This window comes from Eubalaena glacialis, chromosome 6, assembly GCF_028564815.1.
Source record: "Eubalaena glacialis isolate mEubGla1 chromosome 6, mEubGla1.1.hap2.+ XY, whole genome shotgun sequence".
Taxonomy (NCBI): Eukaryota; Metazoa; Chordata; class Mammalia; order Artiodactyla; family Balaenidae; genus Eubalaena; species Eubalaena glacialis.
The window spans coordinates 96168522-96185423 of NC_083721.1; the positions used below are offsets into that span (position 1 = coordinate 96168522).

Below are 16902 nucleotides of genomic sequence, written 5' to 3' on the forward strand. Positions count from 1 at the left end.
TTATCCATTCTTCCATCAATGGACATTTAGGTTGCTTCCTGGCTATTGTAAATAGTGCTGCAGTGAACATTGGGGTACACGTATCTTTTTGAATTATGGTTTTCTCAGGGTATATGCCCAGGAGTGGGATTGCTGGATCATATGGTAGCTCTATTTTTAGTTTTTTAAGGAACCTCTATACTGTTCTCCATAGTGGCTGCACCAATTTACATTCCCACCAGCAGTGTAGGAGGCTTCCCTTTTCTCCACACTCTCTCCAGCATCCATAGTTCTTTACAGAAACAGGCCAAGCCTCCATGATCTGATTCATGACCTAGAGCCTCAGAATACTGTTCACCCCAAGCTGAACTAAAAATAACTGTGGGAATCTCTGCAGAAAACAAAAGGTCTGCTCTAAAAAAGTAAAACTGTCTTCGAGTTGAGACCAGCTCCCAACCCACTGGAAGCCTGTCTTTGACAACTCAAATAGGACTAGAGATCAGGGAGAAGAAATCATAATCCACAGTCTAGAATTGACTGGCTTATACCATGTTTGAATAAGCCAAAACGTAGAGTGTAACCAGATGGTCCAAGTAGAAAACATTTTAAAACACTGTGTGCCATGAATGTATGGTTTCTGAGGATGAAACCATTTTTGCTTATGGAAACGACATGCATAATTTTGCTGCCCTACTAAAAAGTTTGGAGGGAGAGAGTGCATTTTGCACTGTTATCACCACAAGTTTGACACATGCAATGAAATTAGGCAGTTGATTTAATGCTTCTGTATTTTAATATTAAACTGCACTGGAAAATACACAATTAAACTGCCTTGGAAAATACACAATTTTGAAAATCACTCAAACTCTTCGTGCTTCCTGTAACTGTAGAACAGTGCCAGATAGTACTTGCAGTTTGCCCATGAGTGATGGTATGAGGGACCTCCTCTGGGGAATCTGAAATTAATTGGGAACCAGATGTCTGGAGATCTGAGTTCTTCCCAACTCTGTGTCTACAGGTATGTGACCTTTTGAATCTATCATTTTTGCCTTTCTGGTACTCTGTTTTTTCACCAACAAAGAGAATAATAATATCTGCCCTACCTATCTCATATGAATAGATGTGAAAGCAATTTGAAAACCGTAAAGCACCAGTTCATGTAAGAAATTATGTTATTTCCAGGAAATTCATCATCTGGAAATATGCTAGCTCATGGTAAATTCTAGCAGGGACAAAGAACCACAATATCAAATCAACTATTTAGAAATTAATATTTATGTTAGAAACAAATGTTTTAATTAAAGAGGTGTTTAATGTGCCTCATTTTAAATTATTAGATGACTATTGCTGGATAAGGACAACTTGCTTTGGTTCCCTATCACTGGCACTTCTTCATCCTGTGACAAGTAGAGGCACATGATTAAAACACTGTCTAGAGGTGTCCTGCCAGAGAGCTATAGCTGACTCCTCATGGGAATCAATTTCTAGATTCCCCATTATTGATTGGATTACACCTTCCCCCAAAATATAAAATAAAATGTATTCTGAAACATAGTATGTGTTCAGTTTTGCTTTGCTTTGTTTTAATTTTAGGCACTGTTGATGATTCTTTGAAGTTTTCCAATTGAAATCACTGGTTGTTAATTGATTAATAATGTTATCAAATCGTTTTTGAGTCATTCCACATCCAAGGTGCTTTTTATGCATTCCTTCATTTAATTCTCACATCAGCCTTATGAAGTGGATGCATAATGATTTCCATTCTACAGATGAGGCAGCTGAGGCCAAGTGCGATTATGGTAACTTGCCCACATCATGCAGCTATTGATGAGTGGAACTGGGACTCAGACCACATCTTTAGGACTTAAACTTGTGCTCTTTACCTTGTGCTACCTTTGTAGCTCAGCTACAAAGCTTCCCTCATTTCAAGGGAAGTAGAAATGTTCTAATGTTAAGCCTGCAAGTAATCTAGAAGAGGTACTTTATTTAAAAATTTTTAAAAATCAGATGAACATTTTCTTTTTTTAAAGTAATTGCTTGAATGAAGCAACTGGCAAAGGATTAATCTCCAAAATTTACAAGCAGCTCATGCAGCTCAATAACAAAAAAACAAACAACCCAATCCAAAAATGGGTAGAAGACCTAAGTAGACATTTCTCCAAAGAAGATATACAGATTGCCAACAAACACATGAACAATGCTCAACATCATTAATCATTAGAGAAATGCAAATCAAAACTACAATGACGTATCATCTCACACCGGTCAGAATGGCCATCATCAAAAAATCTAGAAACAATAAATGCTGGAGAGGGTGTGGAGAAAAGGGAACACTCTTGCACTGTTGGTGGGAATGTAAATTGATACAGCCACTATGGAGAACAGTATGGAGGTTCCTTAAAAAACTAAAAATAGAACTACCATACAACCCAGCAATCCCACTACTGGGCATATACCCTGAGAAAACCATAATTCAAAAAGAGTCATGCACCAAAATGTTCATTGCAGCTCTATTTACAATAGCCGGGGCATGGAAGCAACCTAAGTGTCCATCATCGGATGAATGGATAAAGAAGATGTGGCACATGTATACAATGGAATATTACTCAGCCATAAAAAGAAATGAAATGGAGGTATTTGTAGTGAGGTGGATGGAGTTAGAGTCTGTCATACAGAGTGAAGTAAGTCAGAAAGAGAAAAACAAATACAGTATGCTAACACATATATGGAATCTAAGGAAAAAAAAAAAAAAAAAGGTCATGAAGAACCTAGTGGTAATATGGGAATAAAGACACAGACCTACTAGAGAATGGACTTGAGGATATGCGGAGGGGGAAGGGTAAGCTGTGACAAAGTGAGAGAGTGGCATGGACATATATACACTACCAAACGTAAAATAGATAGCTAGTGGGAAGCAGCCGCATAGCACAGGGAGATCAGCTCTGTGCTTTGTGACCACCTAGAGGGGTGGGATAGGGAGGGTGGGAGGGAGGGAGATGCAAGGGGGAAGAGATATGGGAACATATGTATATGTATAACTGATTCACTTTGTTATAAAGCAGAAACTAACACACCATTGTAAAGCAATTATGCTCCAATAAAGATGTTAAAAAAAAATAAAGTAATTGCTTGATAGATAAAAATTTCTTAGGTTTAAAGAAAAATCTACATCCTATAATTACCACATCCTATAATTTGTGTACCAAGTTGAAAGGACATGTTGGGTATATTTCAGAATCACTGTCTTAATGAAATTTAAGCTGCAGTTATAATAAAAGAAGAAAAATATGAAAATTAAGTATGCCAATGGCTGGTTTCACATTTTATTTTGTAGGATAACCTCCAAGCTCTATGAAATTCATGGAGAAGAGGTTACATTAGGGCAGAGATGACAGATCATGGCAGGAGAACTTTTGATTTAGATCATTTAATTGCTTTTATTTGATTCCAAAAATTATATAAATGATAATCTCAGCAGATAGAGAGAGCAAAGATTAGTACTGGGCAGAGGCCAGAAATCATTTTGAGTCTGAGCATGTGCCCTGGCAGAGAGATGAAGGAAGGGAGAGACTCTTTTTTAAAAATGAGAATGAAAATGGCTGGGCCATTGTGGGAACAGTTTAATAAGAGGTTTTGTAGAATCTTATTTAAGGGACACTGAGGGACATGCCTGCCAAAGGTTATCAAGTCCAGAGTGAAGTCTAAGTCACACATGCTGGGCTAACCCTGAACATTCGTACATTTAAAAGCTTGCCGTTTTCAAAAGATAACCAACGAAAAAAATTATGTGTGTGTGTGTTTGTGTGCACACACAATATGTAATATCATAATCTATAAAAATCTCACATATGATATGCAAAGTCAGTGCTAAATAGAACCAGCATTTCTAGGGGACTAGCAATGATTTTCACCAACTCCTTCATTTACAGATGAGAAAACCGAAGCCCAGAAAGGTTTACTGCATTTAAAAAGATTTGCTAAACACAAAATAAAATGGGCTATGTCCCAAACCACTGAGAAGCTACAGATCCAATTCTCCCATAACTGATACCACTATAGAATAAAATTGTCTCCACAAAAAAAAAAACAACAAACCACTAATCCCCAGCCACAGTTCTTATTACTTCTGGCAGCATTCACTGCTGCAAAATCTACAACGAGAGGATTTATACCAGCTCCTGAAGTTTATGGCAATGATACATGATCTATAAGTCTCAAATTCTCAAAAAATAAAGCATCTTGTCACTGGAGAAACACAATGAGCTCCTTTGGGGCCTTCTTAATAGATCCTGAGACCCCACTCTGAGAAGAAGACCCCTCTTCCCCTGACTACCCACCATGCTGGGGGAGGAGGAGGTGAAGGAGGAGGGGTTCTTCCGGAGAGAACAAGGTGGGAAGCTAGAGGAAAACCACTGCTAAGACCCATCTGCGTTGGTGAACTAGGACTTGTTTTTAAAGGGACAAGCCAGCATTTCAGCAAATCACAAAAATTGAAAATATTAAAGATCCCACATTCTCATCACCTAAACAATTTACTTTTTGTTTTCCTATTTTCTTTTTGGTCCATATTAATATACAGACATATTTTCTGACTTGTAATTTATTTCCTTTTCCTGTAACTCACTTGGATTTCTGTCTGAAGTCCCTTTTCCACACAATAGAAGGAAATTTAGTTTAGTCACTTCCTGATAAATGTGGCCAAATTCAGTGGTTTCTCATTATTTCTGCTCCGTATTCAGTCCGTCAGGGTGCTCCCTGGTCTTTCCTCCCCTCCCCCATCCTTGATAGACGCTAAGGGGCCCTGGATCTTTGGGAAGGGGCTTCTAACACTCAGTATCGATCTGGCTCAAGCCTGTTCTGGCATCTGCTTACTGTAACCTGGGGTCCTCAGCCTTCTCCTTTAAAACCTGCCTTTCTGTCCCTTCTCCTCTACTGCTGCCAGTAGAGGGTCCCTGCACTGAGTCTGACTCTTATTTCTTCTTCTTTTTTCTTTTTTTAATTTATTTTTTTGGGCGCGCTGCCAGCCTGTGGGATCTTAGTTCCCTGACCAGGGATCGAACCCGCGCCCCCTGCAGTGGAAGTGCGGATTCTTAACCACCGGACCACCAGGGAAGTTCCTCTTATTTCTTTATACTCCCGCCTCAGCTCAAAGGATCTCTCCCCAGTTCCCCAAATCTAAGAAGCTGACATCTTTGTGCCCTGGTTCCTCGGTGAGAGCGCCGTCCTAGGAGCAATGCCTGCTTCATATCTCCAGTCACAGAGAGGGGGAAGTTAACACATTTAAGGGGAAAAATTATTTAATATTTCATAGTATCAGCCTGCCACATCTATAATTGTCTCGTAATTGTAACTTTGCATTAGGGCCATTTTAACACACTACCAGAAGTACTTTGCTAGTAAGTCATCATAGTGGTCATTTTAGTGGCTGTAAGAAGTTACATCCATTGAGTGACTATAACATAATTTAGTTAATCATTCCCCCATTATTGGACATTTCCAACTTTTATCTATTATACATAACACCGCTGTAAGAGTTAGTGGGTTTTGAAAGAAAAACTTATTTTAACAAAAAGCCTGAGCATGCAATTTTATAAAATTGTTCTGAACTAAAGTGGATGGAGCAGTTGCCTGCATGATGGCCTGGTGCCCACTAGCTCTTCTCTTGCTTTTAAGATCATAAATAATTCTGCACATTAGGGGCTCAGGTTCTTGCCCTATGCTGATTGCTATCATTTGCACCACCCCGGCATTGTGAGGATGCAGTGTTTCGGAAGAGGTTAGAATCCTCAGTGGCCAAGAACTGTTATTTTCTGGGGACCAGATCAAGGAAGGCGACTGGACAGGTTAGCACATAGAATTTTCTCTTCATTGGCTTAAACTTAGCCACAACTTTATGGTTTGAAATTCCAGAGCCCTTTTTTTCTATAGCAGTGAAATCTAAGTCATCTATGCTAATTTGCTGAACACAGTTTAAAAATTTCATCATTTAGGAAATTCAAGAACTGCATTGTGTTAAAAAAATAAAAATAAAAAAGCAAGGATTTTGATATAGAGCTAACCAAGAACAAGAAAATGTGAATATTCTGATTTCTACAAACTAAATTTGCAAATATGCTTTATCTAAAGATACAAGATTTTTATAGAACATTTCCCAGTGTCTACATTTTGAAGTCATTTTTGCTTTTATAAAACACATGGGCAAAAGGAAACCATCTTTTCCAAACAGAATTACAAACACTTGGTGTTCAAGACCAGCAATACTGCTTCTAATAAATGTGAAAGATGACTTATGTGGGTTGGCACACATAGCAAAATAGGTATTTTGGGGTAGAAAAAATTAGAAACAGTTCAATGCCCAGCAATAGAGAACTGGTTAAAATATTATGGCATGGATTTGGAATACTGTCACTGTTATTAAAAAATGGGCATCTCTCTAAGTACAGTTATCAAAGAATTTCCAGGATACACTGATAAATTACAAAAAAAAAATAACAGAAAAGTGTTTACAGTATTCTAACATTTGTGTAGAAGGAGAGAATACATATATATACTTATAAATTCATAGACTATTTCTGAAAGAACATGAAAGGTAATACAAGTTGCCCTTAGGGAAGGGAAACAAAGGCTGGGGACAAAGGAGTGAAAAAGAAGTTTTTTCATCATATACTCTTCCACCTCTGAAGGTTTGTCCTGTGAACATATATTATCCATTCGAAAATGTAATTTTTTTTGGTGGTTCCTCAAAAAGCTAAACATAGAATAACTGTATGACCCAGCAACACCATTCCTGGATATATACCCAAAATAACTGAAAACAGGGACTCAGATACTATATGCCCGTGCCCACTGCAGCATTATTCACAATAGCTAAAAGTGGAAACATTGCAAGTGTCCACCAACAGATGACCGGATGAACCAAATGTCGTCTATATATATAACAGAATATTATTCAGCCATAAGAAGGAAGGAAATTCTGACCCATCCTACACCATGGATGAATCTTAAGGCTATTATGTTAAGTGAAATAAGTCAGCCACAAAAGAACAAATGTTGTTTGATTCCACTTAGCTGAAATATCTAGACCAGGCAAATTCCTAGAGACCGAAAGTAAATTAGAGGTTACCAGAGGTTGCAGGGAGGGGGAATGGGAAGTTACTGCTTAATTATCACAGTTTCTGTTTGGGCTCATGAAAAAGTTTTGGAAATAGAGATCATGATGGTTCACAACACGTGAAGGTAATTGTTAACACTGAACAGTACACTTAAAAATGGTGAAAATGGTAAATTATATGTTTCATATATTTTTCCACAATAAAAAAAATTCAAATAAGATGTAATCTACTTTAAAGAAAAACATCCTGTTTAACCTCTTGTCTACCAGAGGCTTCCCAGAAACAAACATTCTTCCAACCTGACCCCATCCTCCCAAAGCAAATAGTACCAAGTGCATACTGAGTGCAAAGGTCCTCTGTTGGGCACTGCCCAAAACAGAAAGATATGTGGACGTACGTCCTGTGTTTCAAAAGGGCTTATCACATAGCCTAGCCTAGCAGAGGTACCTGTCACTGTTGTGTAAAGCAAAAAAGATGCTGAGTAGGCATCCCAACCATGTGCACCGGGAGTGCAGAGGCGGGAGCAAACCAAGTTTCACTGGCATCCATCCACGATGGCTTGATGGAAGGAGCCGGTTATCAGCTCCTCTCTGCGAGGCAGAGAAGGGCATCCAGGCTCAGGGGGCAGATGAGTTAGGTTGACTAACCTGCCTTACTGGGGGTGCACCTCTGAGCACAGGGCAGTGGTGTCCAGTCACTGGAGTGTGGGCCTGGGAGGACCAGGCCGAGGGTGATTCTGTAAAGGCAGTTGAAGCCAGATGGTGTCAATTTTCAACTGTAAAATTCATTTGGACTTTTAAATACTGGCTGCGAGGAAATAGCTTAGGTATTCTTTCTGTTCTTCCCACTATCCTGTTTACTGTCTAGGAATGTGAGCTTCGTACCCTTATTTGACAGAGAACTTTAACCGTTTATATTTTTTTTAAAAATGGGGTTTTTCTAACTCAAACTGTGTTTGCCATCTAGCGATTAATCCATGCCATTACAACACCCTGGTTCCGATTCCTCATTTCTCAGCACTGCGGTTAAAGCTCATAGGCCTCCAGACTCTGTTCTGTTGGCCGTGGCTTCTGTCTCAAACTGCACTTTCCCTGTGCCCTGATATGTACGGTATGTTGGCATCAGAGACCTCAGTAATGAAATCTGACCCCTCTGAGAGTAGTAATAATATTCACCTGAAAGAAAAATGTAGCTGTTTAGAAGACAATGCACCTTAGAAATTAAGTATTATGAAAAGTTTAAGTAGGTTCCGATTTGAAAATTAACCTGTAGCAGCATCTTCGTGTGAATGCAGACTTTTCACATAAACTGGCGAGATTCTGACCATAAGGGATACCACAGTCATCTCCAGACTTTCTCTTCTTCCTGTGTGTTTTCTAGAGAGAAGGATATTAACAGTCTAGCCTCCAAAGAGGCGATACCTATTTGAACATAATTCTCCAAATTTCTGACTTTCTGAATGCAGATCAAAGTTAGGAGCCACATTTTCTGCTTCTGTTTCTTTTCTTTCAAAAGCTGTTGTTAATCAGTTGGGACAGCAGACCAAGAAATATTGTGTTATGCCTACAGGAGATTTAAAACTCAACGTCAGTTATTCAAAATTCTTGACAGGCCCAGGGTAACATTTTGCATCTGAAGCAGAGTTTCCAGAGATGAATCAGAGTTTCTAAACAATGCTGATTTCTGCATTGGAAAGTATACTGGGTCCAATATCTTTTTTTGCCCCTGAGATTTAGGCTGTGGGAGCTCATTTACTCAGTAATTACTAACTGAATGCCTACTATTTGCTGGACTCTGAGCTCGGTACTGTGGCTATAACTTGTTATACATAAAACGGTTAGGATAACATCTTTTTCAAAACTTTATTATAACCCCTCCACCTCCCATGGGATCCAAGCAAGGCTTTTTTACAGTGAATTTTGTCCTAGGAAGGATTGTGCTATAGAGAGATAGTGGGAACAATTCCCACTTTACTGCCAAGTTCAGCTTATTTTTCAGGTTGTTATGAACGGTTACCCTGGATAACAGTTTCTGGCCTTTAATCCAACAGCATCCCCTTCCCTGCCAAAGCCTGGAACGTGATAGAATGTATTGTAGGAAGCCATTCACTCAGTCTCCAAAACCATGTGAACTGCTTGACCGTCATTTTTAACTGTTACTGTGTCTTTTTTTTTTTTTTTTTTTTTTTTGTGTGTGCAACTCTTTCCATCTGACTTTTGCAGGGAAAGCCAGAGATACCGGGTTTATGTTGTGATACCACTTCTGCCAGGTTTTGAAGGAGACATTTCAACCGGTGGAGGAAATGCTCTACAGGCAATAATGCACTTCAACTACAGGTGCCAAAGTTCTAAAATCCTCTGTTTACAGCTTTCAATCAGTTATGCATGTAAGCTGGCGAAAGCAATGGAAGTGTTTCTCCACATCTATTCAGTGGAGCATTGAACAGATGGACACTTTGCTTTATTTTACTTTTGAATCTTGGCCTGTTTACTAGTTGATAAAATTCAAATAGAGCCTAAAATCGCAAATGGTAGGCCTAGGACACATGGCACGTATAAAAGAACTAAAATATTAGTGTCTCTTTTATACTCATTGCCTATCACATATATAGAGTGCTTGTCTCCATTTATGAGATGTATATATACACACAATATATATGAATATAAAAAAGACTAATATTTTTGTTCTTTAATATATATTAATATATTATAAATGGAGACAAAGACTTTATATAGATACAGATATGAAGTCCTTTCTACATAATTAATTTTTAAAGATAATTTTAAAATTATCTTTAAGCCACCAAAAATAGTTATTGAGCTTTCCATATTCTTTGCAGTAAGTAGATGAAAGAAAAAAATTAAATGCTTAAAATGGTATGATTTGCATATACTGGTTTATGATTTTTCTAGGCAGCAGTCCTTCAACAAGGTTGGTAATAATAGTCTCTGCCAGTAAGTGAAGCGTGAAGGTTCTTTCCTGTCTCCTGGAATTTTAATTGTTTTCCCTACCATCACTTTGTTAAAATTTTAGGGAACGTGGTAAGTCCTGTTCTCAATATTCTAAAAAGCAGAGTTTCCATATTCACTCAAAAAGGCACAAGAGACTTCAGACTTGGCCAGTGGAAGATTATGAGGGGGGTTGAGAGGTGCTAGCTGGTGGGCGGGTGTAGAGAGGTGCTGTAGAAAGTGATGGAAAGGCCCCCCTGACGTTCTTTTTGGGTCACTTAGCTGAGAAGAGGTAAATGGACAGGCCTGGCATGAATCCACGTCCCAATTATAAGCTCTGTGACCTGAAGCACAAAAGAGCCCCACTCAGGATCACACTTAATAAGTCAAAGCAAGGACTAGCGCCTGGATATTTTCTTTTAATATCCCCTGTTCTTCAGAACCGCCTGTAGTTTCCCACCTCTCTAAGCAAATTCTTTTGTGGGGGAGGGACAAATGAAGTCTTGCCCCAAACCCACAGTGTGTAAAGCAGATAAGGGTTCAGGGCCTTGGTCAAATTGGGGCTGGGGGCTTAGATGCCCTCTTGCTTGAGTCCCCCTCCCTAGAGGCACCTCCTCAAGATCTAAGGTCCTCCAGGCACAGTTTGAGCGCACCACTGTGGTGGAAATCTTTTTTTTTTAATCCTCTTGCTTCTTTCCGACTTTTTAAGCTTGTATCTTTCTGTCTGCCAGGGTTTCAGGTAAGGCGTTTTGTTTCATCTGGGGTAATTTTGCCTCATTACAGTATGAGAAAACTTTAACTGTGCTTTGGTCTATACACTTGGATTGAAGATTTGCCCATTTCTAATATTATCTGATTTATAACATGGCAGACAAAGCTTTTCAAGTATTTAAGGCACTGACATAATGTTTAATTGGATTTTATGCACTTCATTTGCCATGCTAACATTATTTTTGGAATATTGTCGATTGTAATTATTTTCCGTAACTATTTTCTTGGGTTTGAACCAACTGAATGAAATAACATGCTTCACTTTTGTTCAGCAACCAAAACTATAACCTTTTATTATGCAAAAACATCTCTATTTTCTGGCATCATCTTTAATAATATCAGCATTTCCCAGGCATAACTGTACTTTTAATTACTTTCACAGAGCAAGCAAATGGAACATAGAATTTTTTGTCTTGTCGGTCTTTATAATTCATCGACTATTATCAGAGTCTTGAGAAGCAAAATCATTAGTAGAGGCAGCTATTTGAGACTATATTTTTCACTTTTAAGGGGTTTTCTGACTTTACAGAGACAGCTCAGGTATAATAGTTTCCTTAATTCCAGAATTACTCTGCTAAGTTTGCCCTTTTCACCTCTGAAAGTAATATGATTCTGTAAGTATTCTTATCTATTGTGGCATTCTAAGTTTATCTTTGCAGTTGCCACATTTTCTAAGTGGGAAAGCTCATTCATAACCCATCTTTTAAAAATAGCATCTCTTTCTGAAATCTAAGATCAATTTTATAACTTTTCCATTTACACACTTCAAAATAACTTGTCCCATCAATAACATTACAGAAGTGACATTCATATTTTTTTTGGCTTTTAAAAAATCTATGTAGCATCTTCTCATAAAAGCACTTGCTCTATTTTTACTTGGATTAGGACTCTACCCCACAGATATTGCAATTGAAACCTTTGAAACCTCTATAATTATTTCTTTCCTTTACATATGTTCAGAACCATGTGCAGAGGAGAAAATTCCATCCTTGGACAATTAAAAGCAGAGAGTAAGTAACTGCTTTTCTTTTCCTCCATGGTTGTTTTTGGTGACATATCAGTGATTATTAATGTTTTCACAGTGTGGTTATAGGACTCTTCACAAAAGGTAGCCCACAAAATGCTTAACAGAAATAAATTACTTATTCTCATTAAATTGTCCAAACAGATGTTCAAATGAAGACATCACAGCATGAGCTGCATAGGTGATAAAAATGAGAGTATGTTTACAATTTTTTATAATTTATTTTTATTTATTTTGTAATAATTGTTTTGATAAGAAGTGGGATTTGTAAGGCACTTCAAAATGACCCCACGTGTATCTTCTCCTGCGATCCTTCACCACAGTCCTGGGAAGTAAGCAGGAAGGTGTCATCCCTGCTTTAAAGATGAGGACACAGTCAACATGTATATATGTGGCCTCCTACAGATGCAGAAGTCCCAGGGTTCTCACACACTGTCATATTTAGGGAGGAAAACTAATTATATAACCATTTTAACACCATAACACTTGACTAAATCTTCGAGGGTATTATACTGGAGGTAAGTAAATAAGAAAAAAAACCACAGTAATACCTTTTACTCCTGAAATTCTTCACGTTTTCAAAGGCACTTTCTCAGATATCTTAATTGATCCTTCCACATAGTTCTTAGCTACAGTACATTGTAATTGTGGGTTTCCTTACCTATATCTCTGTGAACTGACTCTAAGTTTAGCACATAGTAGGTACTCAATAATCTTTTATACCCTGAACAGTAGGTACAGAAAATTCCACAAGAACTAAGCTGAAGGAAGAACCCAATTTGTCTGACCTCCAGTTCATATCGGGTTAAGATTGTGAAAATTTGTAGCTCACATTAAAAAGACTAGATTTTTATCCAGAAAAAGACAAGATATGGTGTTGGATGCCTCTGATCACTGATTGAACTCATCAAAGTGGTGTTTGTATCAAAGCTCACTGACTGATGGCAGGTGAGAGAAAATGGTACCTTGGGAATGGATAGAAAGGTTATGTATGGATAAAACTGTGAAGGAGCATTTGAGGGGATGTGGGAGCAGAAGAGTAAGGGAAGGGTCAGATAATCCTAAGAGTTTCAACCCAACTCATCAGGAGGATGGAGCTGCCACAGGAAGGTCTGAAAAGTCAGGAGGAGCCACCGCAATCATATGATGCCATGTGGTGTGGCGTTCACATATGCTATACACCTCAATTAAGGTTTTTGAAAATTTTATTTTACACTGGGAGCCTCCTAAACGTGGTGCACTGGGTTATGTATCAGAATGTGGGGAGAAAAAATTAGTCCTTCCATGTATGTATATTTTTCCTTAAAAATAAAGAATTAGGACATTAGCAGGAATGGTATAGTAAGGATCCCCCCAAATCCATTCCTACATAAAAGCAACAAAAACACTAACAAAAATTATCAAAAATCAACTTTTTCAGAACTCTGGAAATTAACCACGGGCATGTAACAATCTGTTTATTCAAGAAAGACAGCAGAATCTTGGTAAAAGCAGCAAGCTTTTTAATTTGCCATATGCCCATCCCCTTCTCCTCACTCCACAGTAGTCTTGAAAACCAACTCCCCATCACTGTGAAAGAAAACCAACAGCCTAGCAGCCGCTGGAAGGAGCCAAATGGGTTTGAAGCTCCCATCCCCCAACCATTCTCAGAGAATTGTCCTAATTTGACCTGTCTGACAGTTTAAAAGACTTTAAAATGGCTAGTTTAACTATGTTCAAAAAACTAAAGGAAACAAATCTAAAGAACTAAAGAGAAGTCTAAAAACAATCTCTCCCCAAATAGAGAGTATAAAAAAACAGAATTTTTTAAGTTAAAATTTTTATTAATTTTTTTTACATAAAAAGAACCAAATATGAATTCTGGAGTTGAAAAGTATAATAACTGAAATGAAATGTACATTGGAAGACTCAGTAGCAGATTGGAGTAGGCAGATGAATCAACAAACTTGAAGATAGGTCAATTGAGATTATCCAATCAGAGGACCAGAAAGAAAAAAGAATGCAGAAAAATGAATAGGGCATTTAGAACAGCCAAAACAATCTTGAAAAAGAACAAATTAGAGGACTCATGCTCCCAATTTCAGAACTTACTATAAACCTACAGGAATAAAGCCAGTGTGGTGCTGATGTAAGGATAGACATATAGATCACAGGAATAGAACTGAAAATCCAGAAATAAACTCTTATGATTATGGTCACTTGAATTTCAACAAGGGTTCCAGGACAATTCAATGGAGAAAGAATAATCTTTTCAGCAAATGGTGATGGAACAACTGTATATTCACATGCAAAACAATGAAGATGGACCTCTACCTCACACCACATACAAAAAATAAGTCAAAATGGATCAAGACCTAAAATGTAAAAACTGAAACTATAAAACTCTTAGAAGAAAACATGGGCAAAAAGCATTATGACCTTGGATTAAGCACATGTTTCTTGGGTTTATAACAAAAATATAAAAATGGATAAATTGGATTTCATAAAACATAAAAGCTTTTGTGCTCCAATGGACACTATCAAGGAACTAGAAAAAAATGACAGAATGGGAGAAAATGTTTGCAAATCATATCTCTGATAAGGGATTCATATCCTGAATATACAAAAGAACATTTACAAGTCAACAATTAAAAAAAATCCAATTTAAAAATGGGCCAAGGATCTAAATAGACATTTCTCCAAAGAAGATACACAAATGGCCAATAAGCATATAAAAAGATGCTCAACATAATTAATCATTAGGGAAATTCAAATAAAAGTCACAAGATACAACTTCATATCCACTAAGATGGCTATAATTTAAAACATAAAAAAGATAATGAGAATATGAAGATATTGGAACCCTCATATGTTGCTGCTGGTGATTCAAAATGGTGTGGGCTCTTTGGAAAGCAGTTTGGTAAGTCCCTAAAAGTTAAACATAGAGTTACCATATGACTCAGCAATTCTCCATAGAATATACCCAAAAGAACTGAAAACATATGTTCACACAAAAACTTGCACATGAATGTTTCTAGCAGCGTTATTCACTATAGCCAAAAGGTGTAAACAACTCAAGTATCCATTAATGGGTGAATGAAGAAACAAAATGTGTATATCCGTACAATGGAATATTATTTAAATCTAAAAAGGAATGTACTGACCCATGTTACAACATGGATGAACCTTGAAAATATGCTATGTGAAAAGAAGCAAGACACAAAAGGCCACATATTGTATAATTCCATTTTTATTCAATGTTTTTAATAGGCAAATCCCTGGAGGCAGGACAGTAGATTAGTCATTGCCAGGGTCTGGGGAGAGAGTGGAATGGGGAGTGACTTCTAATGGGTATGACATTTCTTTTCGGAGTAATTAAAGTAATTAAAGTAAAGTAAGTAAAGTAAGTAAAGTAAGTAAAGTAATTAAAACTGGATAGTGGTGATGATTGTACAGCTTTGTGAATATACTTTAAAAAAAAAAACACTGAATTGCATACTTTAAAGAGGTGAATTTTATGGCATATGGATTTTTAAATGATTTGGAAGTTTAAAAATAATGAATTAAGCTTTTAGGACTAATTTTAAACTTATCTATCTATTGGTGTGTGGTATTCAATAATTTTTCACTAATGGTCTCCTCAATCTAAGATATCTTAGAAAGAACTTTGGACATAAGACATGTACATCACCAATAATAAATAATTTCAGGGTCTTACCTTGTGGTCCAGTGGTAAAGAATCCACCTTCCAATGCAGGGGACACCCGTTCGATCCCTGGTCTGGGAACTAAGATCTCACATGCCGCAGGGCAACTAAGCCCGCACGCCACAACTGTTGAGCTCACGCGCCTCAAAGAGAGAGCCCGCGTGCCGCAAACTACAGAGCCCAACGCCTTCTGGAACTCGCGTGCCACAACTAGAGAGAGAAAACCCACACGTCGCAACTAGAGAGAAGCCCAAGCACCGCAACAAAGAGACCGCGCCTTAACGAAAAGATCCTGCATGCCTCAACGAAGGTTCCATGTGCCACAACTAAGAGCCAATGCAGCCAAAAAATTAAGGAAAATAAATAAATTAAAAATAATAATAATAATAAATACTTTCAAAAGGTGTATCTAATTTTATCCAGGACACAGATTTACCAGAGTATTACCCTATCTATTTTCTAGCAGTTTAAAATTAAACTGATAGTGAATGAGTAGGGTTCTAAAAGATATATTGATTACAAACAAAATCAGGAAAGCCATTCGGTAATAACAGTGGCTAGTAAAAATGCAAAGTTGAGGTTATAGGAGAATAAAAAGTCAGAACAAGCCTATTATTTAGTTTCTCAACCATAAAAATGTCCTGAACTTATTATAAAGCATTTTCTTTGGCTCTGGACCCTTTTCCTGCCTCTGCCTATTCTGGGGAAAAATTGGATTTAACATAAGTAATTTCAATGTTAAGCCCTCTTATGAAAAGAGTTCCAAGTACCCTGGGAACAAGTCAAAATCACGCATCTCAGTGGGAAAATGTTCATTGAACATGGAAGAACAGATTAATTACATAATGCCCCTTTTTGAGGTACAATGTTGTTGGTTTTGTTTTTGTAAATGTATAGTGGGTTTTAAATACATGAACTAACTAATCTCTAATTGGATAGAGAGCTGTAGTTTTCTACTGTTTCAATTCTTTAGAAATAACAAAACTGCTGCTACGAATATGTTAAAATTCCTGAAAAGAAAACCAGCTGCGATTAGTGTATAATTTTCTGATACACTAATCTTCAGGGATTTAGTGTTTAATTTAAAGCATTTCTTTATTATTTTTATAATTGTTGTGAATTATGGCATTTTAGCAGCCAATTTAGTATAACTTAACGCAAGGTCTAGAGGTATTCAATCAGGATTAGAAACGTACATATAGGAAGTGCTTGTTTAAGCAGCAAAAGCCTGTAACAACTCTTCAAGTCCTTTCATGAAGTGTCCTTATAAACGTAGAGTCTATTGTATCAAATTTCTCATCTTTCGAGCTATCAATATATATGCACCAACGTTCACAACAGATATGTCTTAGGGGCCTATATAAACCTCCAGATTCTCACATA

At 37.4% G+C, this 16902-nt stretch overlaps 1 protein-coding gene across 3 annotated transcripts in view; it reads left to right on the plus strand.

Moving 5' to 3' along the window:
- PLD1 (phospholipase D1) overlaps positions 1–16902 on the plus strand; it is a 202206-nt gene that overhangs the window by 160366 nt on the left and 24938 nt on the right. For all 3 annotated transcript variants that reach the window (XM_061193433.1, XM_061193434.1, XM_061193435.1), the window contains 2 exons: positions 9314–9427; positions 11771–11820. In XM_061193433.1, the coding sequence (XP_061049416.1) occupies positions 9314–9427; positions 11771–11820 (164 nt within the window). The remainder of the gene's footprint in view (positions 1–9313; positions 9428–11770; positions 11821–16902) is intronic.